The sequence below is a fragment of the Oncorhynchus masou genome, chromosome 11, assembly GCF_036934945.1.
Source record: "Oncorhynchus masou masou isolate Uvic2021 chromosome 11, UVic_Omas_1.1, whole genome shotgun sequence".
Taxonomy (NCBI): Eukaryota; Metazoa; Chordata; class Actinopteri; order Salmoniformes; family Salmonidae; genus Oncorhynchus; species Oncorhynchus masou.
The window spans coordinates 42,648,793-42,661,890 of NC_088222.1; the positions used below are offsets into that span (position 1 = coordinate 42,648,793).

The 13,098-nt window shown below is 42.9% G+C and overlaps 1 protein-coding gene across 1 annotated transcript in view; it reads right to left on the reverse strand.

Annotated features, from left to right (window-relative positions):
• Window positions 1-13,098, reverse strand: part of LOC135548721 (protein turtle homolog B-like) — a 183,708-nt gene that overhangs the window by 32,420 nt on the left and 138,190 nt on the right. The window contains exons 11-12 of the mRNA XM_064978584.1: window positions 12,480-12,630; window positions 7,743-7,854 (exon numbers count right to left, since the gene is read on the reverse strand). Coding sequence (XP_064834656.1) covers window positions 7,743-7,854; window positions 12,480-12,630 — 263 coding nt within the window. The remainder of the gene's footprint in view (window positions 1-7,742; window positions 7,855-12,479; window positions 12,631-13,098) is intronic.

The following is a 13,098-nucleotide window of genomic DNA, read 5'->3' on the forward strand; positions in this document are numbered from 1 at the left end:
AGATCATTTTATGTTACAGCGCTTTCATTTACAGAGTGTGTACTTCAGTATTAGTGATTTGATGGTGGTAAGCAGAGGGAAGCCGAAGATGGGCCATGCTTATCAACACAACATTTCGAAGCGAATGCTTCACCAAGGGTTAATTTTTATGCATGGCATCAATCCTTTATGTTAATAGATAACAATGGCAAGTCATGGGTTTAAGAAATGGGTCAGAATGATAACACTCTTATATTATAATGGCGTCAATGATGCCCCTGGCCTTGTGATATGACAGACACGCATGAATAGCTGCGTGATGGTGTACGTGATAGGGACTGGGAAAAATCACAACGTGACTACTGTGTGCTGACTGTCTGTCAACAAGCCTCCCGGTCATTTACAGCACACGCCAAGCGCAGACGGTTTTTCCACCGTTCCCAATCCCGGCAAATCATTGTAGCGTTGACATCTAGTGACTCTCTCGTCTTCGCCATTGTGCGTATGTATGTTAAGTGACATGGCAGCTGTCAGAGTGTGTATATTATAATGCGTTCACTATGAGGGTGTGTATATTATAATGCGTTCACTATGACGGTGTGTATATTATAATGCGTTCACTATGACGGTGTGTATATTATGATGCATTCACTATGAGGGCGTGTGTGTTATGATGCATTCACTATGAGGGTGTGTATATTATGATGCATTCACTATGAGGGTGTGTGTATTATGATTCATTCACCATGAGGGTGTGTGTATTATGATGCATTCACTATGAGCGATGGTGTGTGTATTTATGATTCTTATTTTCAATGACGGCCTGGGAACAGTGGGTTCACCATGAGGGTGTGTTACTAGTATTATGATGTGTTCACTATGAGGGTGTGTGTATTATGATGTGTTCACTACGAGGGTGTGTATATTATGATGCATTCACCATGAGGGTGTGTTTATTATGATGCATTCACTATGAGGGTGTGTGTATTATGATTCATTCACCATGAGGGTGTGTATATTATGATTCATTCACTATGAGGGTGTGTGTATTATGATTCATTCACTATGAGGGTGTGTATATTGATGCATTCACTATGAGGGTGTGTGTATTATGATGCATTCACTATGAGGGTGTGTGTATTATGATGCATTCACTATGAGGGTGTGTGTATTATGATGCATTCACTATGAGGGTGTGTGTATTATGATGCATTCACTATGAGGGTGTGTGTATTATGATGCGTTCACTACGAGGGTGTGTATATTATGATGCATTCACCATGAGGGTGTGTATATTATGATGCATTCACTATGAGGGTGTGTATATTACTTCACCGTCAATGGGTTCATTGTGCTAGGTTGGCTGTTATGCTTGTCAGTGAATATATTACCGTATATTCACTTTTGGTGCATATGATCTTCTCAGTTTAAATGTAGCTATATAGCACAATATTTTAATTGTCAGTGTGTCCATAATGTACTGGCTGTCAGTGAGTAAATCAGATGGTGGGTGTCATTGCAATAGGATATGGTGGCTAGCCTATCGGTGCGTTCGTAATGTGGTCACGGGGTGCTGTTTGGTGGAGGTTCCATCTGTCACACCCTGATCTGTTTCACCTGTCCTTGTTATTGTCTCCACCCCCTCCAGGTGTCACTTGTTTTCCCCAGTGTATTTACCCCTGTGTTTCCTGTCTCTCTGTGCCAGTTAGTCTTGTATGTTCCAAGTCAACCAGCGTTTTTCCACGTACTCCTGCCTTTGTTATTCTCTTTTTTCTAGTCCTCCCGGTTTTGACCCTTGCCTGTTTCTGGACTCTGTACCCACCTGCCTGACCATTCTGCCTGCCTTGACCTTGAGCCTGTCTGCCACTCTGTACCTCCTGGACTCTGAACTGGTTTTGACCTTTTGCTTTTAAGGCCACTGCAGACAGCGGATTGACCATGCAGAGTATTTTAGTCTGGATTTGGGATTTTTATTTGGGATTTCAAGAAGTGGGGCACCTCTACTTAGGGTACTATGAATATTTCATACATTTGAGTTTTAACCAATTCTTATACATCCTGTAACAATTTCCATAAGTCAACTTAAGGGGCTTTTAATTGAACAGCACTTGAGAGTGGTCTCTGGGGAAATAGTTGTTTTTATTTGATATATAGCAGTCTTCCAAGAACAATGACTTGAGTGCTGATAATGACATACTAAAGAGATGAAACCTGTGTGATATTGTGTGTGATATTATTTGTTGACTGAGGCTAACCTTTAGCGCAGCGAGTTAACGCTGTCATCTTAGGTGGGTGAGCGGAACTTAACACTAGTTCGATAACAGGTCAATCACACGTGTGCCAGACCGTGTGTACGTGTCAGTCCACGCAAGTGTGTGGAAATGTGTGTACGGCTGTCTTGTGTGAGCAGATGAACGTGTTTTACACGTTGATGAGTATGTCAATGCTTATTAAAGCTTTTGAGAGTGTGTGTGTGTGTGTGCGCTTTGGCTGTCTGTCTGCGACTATGTGTGTGTGCATCACGGTGGAGGCCTGACCATCATGTTTGCTCGAGGACCTTGTAATGAGAATTGTTGATCTCCCGGCCCGGCAGCAGGGAGCTTTTTGGTCCGTGCTCCCTGCATACTGACACTGTCCTCCAAAAACCAGCCTCTCCCTGCCTAATGCTCAAAGACATATGGCTCTGGTCAAAAGTAGTGCACTTAGGGAATAGGGTGCAGGACCTGGTCAAAAAAAGTTCACTATAAAGGGAATAGGGTGCCGTAATTTGGGATGCGGTCCAACATCAGCTGCCTGTCGAGTCACCGTGGTAACCGTGACAACACCTGCACGCTCTGCATCACACAGTGACCTGTCAGTCTCACACGCCATGCTTTTATACTCTGGAGAGTAGCTTACTACCTCTTATAACACCATAGTGACCTGACTTAAGGTGTTAAAGTAGTCCAACTAAAGAGATCTGACATGATGGTTAGAGTCAATGACTGCATCCAAAACATAGGGCTGTCAATGGGGCTTCCAACCTGCCAAAACCGCCTAATGTTCTGACATGGGGTTAGAATTAGTGGTCTGGGCCTGTGGGCCTACATACAGAATACATAGGGTTATGAATGAAGCTTATGACCTGTTACAACAGCCTCAACACCTGACAGAGTTAGAATAACCAATGTTATATGAGGCTGGTGTTTACTGAGTTTGTGGCACATTTGTCGCCAAAATTTTCACGATCCAAGTTTCAGTAGAATATCAGTCCTTCACACCTGAAACATAATCAAACAAATAAAAACAAATAAACAAACAGTGACCCAGCAGGCTTTCTATAGAGCTAAGAGCAGCAGGGGCCATAAAATAGAGATATTTGGCAGGAATACTAGAAGTGGAAGGTTGCTACTTGCCAGCGTTGCATCAGTGTTAGGGAAAGCAACTAGGTGGAGGTATACGCACTAGGCGAGAGAGAGTGAGAATGAGAGAGAGAGGGTAAAGGGGGACAGTTGGCTGGACAGTGTTGGGCAGAAGCTCTGTTCACTCTTGCTTGGCAAAATAGAAACCCCCAGAGCTGCTTTTAGAGATGATCTCTAACCCAACATTACATTCCTGTAACATGTTTTCTTAAGCATATCCTCTTACAGGACAGGGTCCCCCCCCAAAAAATGTGCCCTTTTCCCTATGTAGTGCATTATATTTTATTTTACCTTTATTTAACTAGGCAAGTCAGTTAAGAACAAATTCTTATTTTCAATGACGGCCTAGGAACAGTGGGTTAACTGCCTGTTCAGGGGCAGAACGACAGATTTGTACCTTGTCAGCTCGGCGATTTGAACATGAACCTTTCGGTTACTAGTCCAACGCTCTAACCACCAGGCTACCCTGCCGCCCCACCATATAGCCAATAGGGTGTCATTTGGGACACATCCATTGAAAGAGCAGAAGGATGTGTGGACTTCTGTGCATGATCAGCAAACTCGTGAACGACACATACTGCAGCGTACTGAACCGATTTAGTTGTGTTGTTGATGACGATGGGGGCCAGAGGATGCCACAGAGATCTGTGGCAGTAATTCCAGTGTGTTATAAATAGATCTGATCACACACCTTGCCTGGTGATAATATAGGAACTAAAAGACAGCACCTCCAAAGGAATCAGTCATCTCAAACTGAAAAGAAAATGTTCAAAAAGTATGATGATGATTTGATTGATAATACCGCAAAATAGTGTGAAGCACAGGCATATGAATTAACTTAGTAACTAACCACTTCAGTAGTACAGCATTCTATGAATAAAATCTACTTGATATGGTAAGTGCCTTTGGAAGTGGGCGAGAAAGGGTGCTGTGGAGACTCCGAAGCAAACCCAAGTTGTCTAATGACGCTCCTGTTGGTGTGGCATAAGGGGGCATAGGGGGTGGGCAGGACGCAGCTTTTAAAGCACATTATATATCATTACTTTTTTTAGAGGCCCGGAGTGCTTAAAGAGCAGACTAATTGTGCTGTGCTCTCCTCGCTAATTGTTCTCCTCGTTCTTAATAAGGTGATTTATATTCACTTTGTAATAACAACTAGCCCGTTTAGGGATTGTTACAGTCTCATACAGTTTTTCTCGTTGGTTTTTATCTGGGGTTGTTAAGGGGCGAGCCCATTGGCTGTGTGTCTGTTTGGGAGTGGGCTGACGAGCAGTGACAGGTCTGGTCTAGATTGTGAGTGATGTGCTGGTGGTCTATAAGGAGCTCAGTGGATGATGCTTTAGGGTCTGTATTCACAAAGCATCTCAGAGTGTGTCACACCCTGATCTGTTTCACCTGTCTTTGAGCTCGTTTCCACCCCCCACCAGGTGTCTCCCTCTCCCCTCATTATCCTCTGTGTATTTATACCTGTGTTCTCTATTTGTCTGTTGCCAGTTCGTTTTGTTCGTCAAGCCTACCAGCATTTTTCCCCTTGCTCCTGTCTGTTTCTAGTTTTCCCGGTTTTGACCATTCTGCCTGCCCACTCTTACATTGCGCTTTATGAATACAAGTGAGATCCTATGGGATCATGTACACTTTTGTATTGATGTTAGGAATTGAGCATGTCTTGGTAGATGTTATAAGCATGATGAAGAAGACTAAGTGAGGAGTCAATGGGCAAAAATGGTTGGTAATAAGTAAAACTATCATTAAAATGGTTTCCCAGGCCTTTTTGCCTCGTTATGAACAATGGTGTGCTGCTACAGGGCATTTTCCTGATAGCCAAAAGAAAATATTGGTAACTTGGTGTCTTAAATATTTTGAATGAGGCCATCTTGTGCTTCTCAATCCAACCATATTAGAGTTATATAGGCAGCGCATTCAATGTATTTTATGCAGCTGACTGAATCCTCCAAGAATTTGGGATGACTATCCCCCTCTCTCCTACCATCGTTTTATCCCCACCCCTCCCCATCCCTCTGGGTAACAGTTGACCTTTTTAAAGGCCATGTCTAATAATGTTTACATACTGTTTTAACCACTGTATATGAATAAACTGTATTCTAGTCACGGCTCATTCTATATAACTACTGCTGTACACACCTTTGATTCATTTACTTTCCACACTGTCAATTCACCATATACAGTTGAAGTCGGAAGTTTACTCACACCTTAGCCAAATACATTAACTCAGTTTTCACAATTCCTGACATTTAATCCTAGTACAAGTTCCCTGTCTTAGGTCAGTTAGGATCACCACCTTATTTGAAGAATGTGAAATGTCAATAATAGTTGAGAGAATTATTTATTTCAGCTTTTATTTCTTTCATCACATTCCCAGTGGGTCAGAAGTTTACATACACTCAATTAGTATTTGGTAGCATTGCCTTTAAATTGTTTAACTTGGGTCAAACTTTTCGGGTAGCAAGCTTCCCACAATAAGTTGGGTGAATTTTGGCCCATTCCTCCTGACAGAGCTGGTGTAACTGAGTCAGGTTTGTAGGCCTCCTTGCTCGCACACGCTTTTTCAGTTCTACCCACAAATTTGCTATGGGATTGAGGTCAGGGCTTTGTGATGGCCACTCCAATACCTTGACTTGGTTGTCCTTAAGCATTTGTCACAACTTTGGAAGTATGCTTGGGGTCATTGTCACTTTGGAAGGCCCATTTGTGACCAAGCTTTAACTTCCTGACTGATGTCTTGAGATGTTGCTTCAATATATCCAAATCATTTTCCTACCTCATGATGCCATCTATTTTGTGAAGTGCACCAGTCCCTCCTGCAGCAAAGCATAACATGATGCTGCCACCCCAGTGCTTCACGGTTGGGATGGTGATCTTCGGCTTGCAAGCCTCCCCCTTTTTCCTCCAAACATAACGATGGTCATTATGGCCAAACAGTTTTTGTCTCATCAGACCAGAGGACATTTCTCCAAAAAGTATGATCATTGTCCCCATGTGAAGTTGCAAACCGTAGTCTGGCTTTTTTATGGCGGTTTAAGAGCAGTAGCTTCTTCCTTGCTGTGCGGCCTTTTAGATTATGTCCATATAGGACTCGTTTTACTGTGGATATAGATACTTTTGTACCGGTTTTTCCAACAACTTCACAAGGTCCTTTGCTGTTGTTCTGGGATTGATTTGCAATTTTCGCACCTAAGTACGTTCATCTCTAGGAGACGCGTCTCCTTCCTGAGCGGTATGACGGCTGTGTGGTCCCATGGTGTTTATACTTGCGCACTATTGTTTGTACAGGAAATTGCTCCCAAGGATGAACCAGACGTGTGCAAGTCTACCATTTGTTTTCTGAGGTCTTAGCTGATTTCTTTTAATTTTCCCATAATTTCAAGCAAAGCACTGAGTTTGAAGGTAGGCCTTGAAATACATCCACAAGTACACCTCCAATTGACTCAAATGATGTCAATTAGACTATCAGAAGCTTCTAAAGCCATGACATAATTTTCTGGAATTTTCCAAGCTGATTAAAGGCACAGTCAACTTAGTGTATGTAAACTTCTGACCCACTGGAATTGTGATACAGTGAATGATAAGTGAACAATTGTTGGAAAAATGACTTGTGCCATGCACAAAGTAGATGTCATAACCAACTTGCTAAAACTATAGTTTGTTAACAAAACATTTGTGGAGTGGTTGAAAAACAAGTTTGAATGACTCCAACCTAAGTGTATGTTAAACCTCCGATTTCAACTCTATATTAATATATTTTTATATTCCAGACTTTGACATTGCGCGTTCTGAAATGTCGTAATTTCCTGTTCTTTTTTTAACTTCTGGATTATGTGTGTATTGTTATTGTATTGCTAGATATTGCTGCATTGTTGGAGCTAGAAACATAAGCATTTCGCAGCACTTGCAACAACATCTGCAAATCTGTGAACGTGACCAATAAACTTTGATTTGAATTGAGGAACAGCCCACCCCTCCCCAAACCCTAACCTTAAAACTTGAGACTGAAATCAGACCAGTGTCAAGTGGCAACTTCTACTCCACTACCCCATCCAAGCGCCCTCCTCCCCAGCCAAAGTGCAGCAGCCTCCCCTAGGAATAAGAGCACAGAAGGGGGCAGAGAGGGGCTTAGGTTTCCAAAAAAACAGTTGGGCTGCATCCCCATTCTCCGCCCTATTCAAGAAGTATGCACGTGTACACTCCTCCTTGTCATTTATTTCAAAACACTGGATTGGTGTAGAAGCATCAACTGAAGGGAGAATGCTGAAGAATCGGGATGTAGCCTCAGAGGGAAAAACGCTTGAAGAAGGGAAGAAGCAGGAAGCAAAGCATGCTGGGATGACTCACACATAGCCATACCAGACTGAGAATGTCTGCTCGAAGCCACCGTCGTAGCCTGCCTCCCACGACATGTTGACCCAGGTGGTGGAGACCGCTGCGTGGACGTTGGCCGGGGCGTGGGGGCTTGTGCCTGGGGAGGGGGAGTCATGTGGGGAGTGGGGATAGTGAGGAGGGTGGGAGTGAAAGAGGGAGTAAAGCATGAAGCATAAACCACACACGTACTTAAATCACACACACACACACACGTTGGAAGTCAGCTCTTGCTCATATGTGTAGGCATTGTGTGGTTGTGTTAGGACTATACTAAGGTGGTAGGCCTGAGTTTCATTAGAGATCTTCAATCTGTGCATCTATGTGCATTAAGATTATGGGTCACAGTAAGTCTTGGCATGGTGTCTAAAGAACAAGCTTAGGCCTCTGAGCCAGCTAGACTAGACCTGAATCAGAGCCACACTGTATGTGTGTGTGAGAGTGGCCAACTTCTTTACTACTACATATAGGTGACTCGGGGTGAGAACGTTTCTCTGATGAAGATTTTACTGTAGCATTTGATAGAGAGACAATATCTTAGAGCTAGGGTCTATTTTCTTGAATTTCTACCTGACTGACATGCCCAAAGTAAACCGCCTGTTACTCAGGCCCAGAAGCCAGGATATGCATATAATTGGTAGCATTGGATAGAAAACACATTGAAGTTTGTAGAAATGTTAAAATAATGTATGAGACTATAACACAATTGATATGGTAGGAGAAAATCCAAAGAAAAGCCAACCTGAATCTTATTTTTTTGAGGTCCCAGGCTCTTATAATGAAAAGCCATGGGTCCTATGCTATTCTAGCTCCCAGATTGCCATTTCTATGGATTCCACTAGGTGTCAACAGTCTTTGTTTAAGGTTTCAGGCTTGTTTCGTCCAAAACGAGTAATAAGTTGGAGTTTTGGTACAAAGAGTCCCAGTGGAAAATCAGCAATGAAGCAGGCGCGCGATGAAGGCGCACCTGCTAATTTTACTTTTCTATTGAACATACTCCTTTCCGTATGAAATATTATAGTTTATTTACAATAGAAACATAGTTTTACTTGTTTGAACAAAGTTTAGTGGTAGCTTTTTGGACTCCTTTGTCTGCATGTTGAACGAGTGGATTACTGATATCGAAGGCGCCAACCAAACAGACCTTTGGGATATAAAGAAGAATTTTATCTAACAAAACGACCATTGATGTTGTAGCTGGGACCCTTGGGATTTCAAACAGAGGAAGATTTTCAAAAGTAAGTGATTTATTTAATCGCTATTTGTGATTTTATGAAGCCTGTGATGGTTGAAAAATATGTTGATGTGGGGCGCCGTCTTCAAACAATCGCGTGGTATGCTTTCGCTATAAAGCCTATTGTAATTCAGACAAAGCAGTTAGATTAACAAGAATGTAAGCTTTTAAACAATATAAGAATCTTGTATGTTCATAAATGTTTTAAATTAGGATTATTTATTTGAATTGCGTGCCCTCCAATTTCACCTGATGTTGTCGACAGGTGTCCCGGCAGCGGGACGCCTAAGCCTTAAATATACAGTTGTCATATAATATCTTAATTAGTTGACATAGTCGTAGAAGATCTCTAGTAGATGATTTGAGAAATCTCTGGCCAATTACAGTCTCCCCTACCAAATATACTGAACAAAAATGTCAAATGTCAAATTTTCCATGTGCACAAAAAGCTTATTTCTCTTAAATTTTGTGCACAAACTTGTTTACATCTCTGTTAGTGAGCATTTCTCCTTTGCCAAGATAATCCATCCACCTGACAGGTGTGGCATATCAAGAAGCTGATTAAACTTGGAACAATAAAAGGCCACTCTAAAATGTGCAATTTTGTCACACAACACAATACCACAGATGTTTCAAGTTTTGAGGGAGCGTGCAATTGGCATGCTGACCGCAGGAACGTCCACCAGAGCTGTTGCAAGATAATTTAATGTTCAATTCTCTACAATAAGCCCCTTCCAACGTCATTTTAGAGAATTTGGTAGTATGTCCAACTGGCCTCACAACCGCAGACCACGTGTAACCACGCCAATCCAGGACATCCACATCCGGCTTCTTCACCTGTGGGATTGTCTGAGACCAGCCACCCGGACAGCTGATGAAACTGAGGAGTATTTCTGTCTGTAATAAAGGCCTTTTGTGGGGAAAAACAAATTGTGATTGGCTGGACCTGGCTCCTCAGTGGGTGGCTGCGTCCCCGCCCAGTCTTGTGAAATCCATAGATTAAGGCCTTAATTTATTTATTTCAATTGACCGATTTCCTTATATGAACTGTAACTCAGTAAAACCATTGAAATTATTGCATGTTGCATTTATATTTTTGTTCAGTATACATTAACACAATCATCGAATTGGCTGTAAGAGAGAAATCCATTGGCAAATGGAACGCCTGCAAATTGTTCCTTTGACTGTTGAATGCCAGACACCAAAGACACAGTTTAACAGTGTTCCGAATACCCCCGTCTGTGAATCTTGCCCTCACGCACAAAGACCTCCATACAGGCAATATCAGCAGACAGCTAACTGAAGACTAAGTGATCGTTGTCCATAGCCAGCTGTAGCTATGGACACTAACACTACTACAAAAAAGCATAATCGGAACTGGACGACCTATACACAACAAGTGACAATTTATCTATCGGTTGTCCTTATTTATCAAACAAACTAGACAGTCGTGGCCAAAAGTTTTGGGAATGACACAAATATTAATTTTCACAAAGTATACTGCCTCCGTTTGTATGATGGCAATTTGCATTTACTCCAGAATGTTATGAAGAGTGATCAGATGAATTGCAATTAATCGAAAAGTCCCTCCTTGCCATGCAAATGAACTGAATCCCCCAAAAACATTTCCACTGCATTTCAGCCCTGCCACAAAAGGACCAGCTGACATCATGTCAGTGATTCTCTCATTAACACAGGTGTGAGTGTTGACGAGGACTAGGCTGGAGATCACTCTGTCATGCTGATTGAGTTTGAATAACAGACTGGAAGCTTCAAAAGGAGGGTGGTGCTTGGAATCATTGTTCTTCCTATGTCAACCATGGTTACCTGCAAGGAAACACGTGCCGTCATCATTGCTTTGCACAAAAAGGGCATCACAGGCAAGGCTGTTGCTGCCAATAAGATTGCACCTAAATCAACCATTTATCAGATCATCAAGAACTTCAAGGAGAGCGGTTCAATTGTTTTCAAGAAGGCTTCAGGGTGCCCAAGAAAGTCCAGCAAGTGCCAGGACTATCTCCTAATGTTGATTCAGCTGCGGGATCGGGGCACCACCAGTATAGAGCTTGCTTAGGAATGGCAGCAGGCAAGTGTGAGTGCATCTGCACGCACAGTGAGGCGAAGACTTTTGGAGGATGGTCTGGTGGCAAGAAGGGCAGCAAAGAAGCCACTTCTCTCCAGGAAATACATCAGGGACCGATTGATAATCTGCAAAAGGTACAGGGATTGGACTGTTGAGGACTGGGGTAAAGTAATTTTCTCTGATGAATTCCCTTTCCGATTGTTTGGGGCATCTGGAAAAAAGCTTGTCCAGAGAAGACAAGGTGAGCGCTACCATCAGTCCTGTGTCCTGCCAACAGTAAAGCATCCTGAGACCATTCATGTGTGGGGTTGCTTCTCAGCCAAGGGAGTGGGCTCACTCAAAATGTTGCCTAAGAACACATCTATGAAAAAAGAATAGTACCAACACATCTTCCGAGAGCAACTTCTCCCAACCATCCAGGAACAGTTTGGTGACGAACAATGCATTTTCCAGCATGATGTAGCACCTTGCCGTAAGGTAAAAGTGATAACTAAGTGGCTCGGGAACAAAACATCGATATTTTGGGCCCATGGCCAGGAAACTCCCCAGACCTTAATCCCATTGTGAACTTGTGGTCAATCCTCAAGAGGTGGGTAGACAAACAAAAACCCCAAGCATTGAGTATGCAAGAATGGGCCAGAAGTTAATTGACAGCATGCCAGGGCGGATTGCAGAAGTCTTGAAAAATAAGGGTCAACACTGCAAATATTGACTCTTTGCATCAACTTCATGTAATTGTCAATAAAAGCCTTTGAAATGCTTGTAATTATACTTCAGTATTCCATAGTAACATCTGACAAAAATATCTAGACACTGAAGCAGCAAACTTTGTGGAAATTAATATATGTATAATTCTCAAAACATTTGGCCACGACAGTAGAGCTTTCAGCTGTGGAAACAGTCTCTGTGTCTCCCTCCCCAATGCTGCGAGCCCAGCCCAGTTCGCTCATCTGTGATTTGCGAATGTAGGCGCGACTTCATTGACCTTGCAAAATGCTCATTGCACATGTCCCCCAGGTGCTTTGGCTGACGTGTTGAGCTTTGGCAAACTGTCAAGCTGTTGATGCTGCTCTGCACAGCCCCGCCTCTCTTCACTATCCTTAGATCACACAAGGGTCCTATTCATTAAGGTATGCAACGGAAAACATTTTAAAACATTTTGCAACAGATCATGAAAATTCACTTTTCTGATTGGACAAGACCAGGTTGTCCCTCTCTCTTTCAGTCGGCTTTCCTCCGTTTGTCGCATAATGAATACAACCCAGTACTACTCAGCTTCCTATTACTTGTATTTGATTACATGTTCCTTTGCGTGTGTGTATGTACCTGTTCCTGTGTGTGTTCGATGTGTGTGTGCAAGAGTGTTCATGCCTCTTCCTGTGCATGTGTATGGCGGAGTGGCTTGTACCAAAAACTTGGAGGTGTGTGCTGGCAGTGATGCTCGTGGCAACGTTGGTGGCGACACACTCCCACTCCCCGTGGTCTTCCTTGCCCAGGGACTTGAACTGTAAGCTGCCGGTGGGAAGGACGTTGTGCTTGCTTTTACTGGGCTTCCCTACCTTAAAAAGAGAGAGGGGAAGAGAGAGGAGTTACATCTCACAGAACAGCACATACTGTACTGGTTCTGGCAAGGAAGGTAATTATCACCCACCCACACAGCCTCCAGACAGACAGTAGATTAGTAGATAGACAGAGACAGACAGAGACAGAGACCGAGAACAGGACAGATAGACAAACTGGTAGACAAAAAGAAGGCAGACAGACAGAGACAGGTAGACAACAAGGAAGATAGACAAAAAGGAAGGCAGACAGACAGACACACACACACACAGACAGGTAGATTAGTAGACGGACAGACAGGAAAAACAGAAAGACTAACACTAAAACTTGTGCTTCCTCAGTCACTGTGGCTGTTGGAAGTGATTGTCCTTCCTCCGCTACTCATATAACAAAACATTTCAGCATCGGCGTCACGGCGACGGTAAAGGGAGACAAACAACTGCAAATCACATTGTTTTCATTGGGAG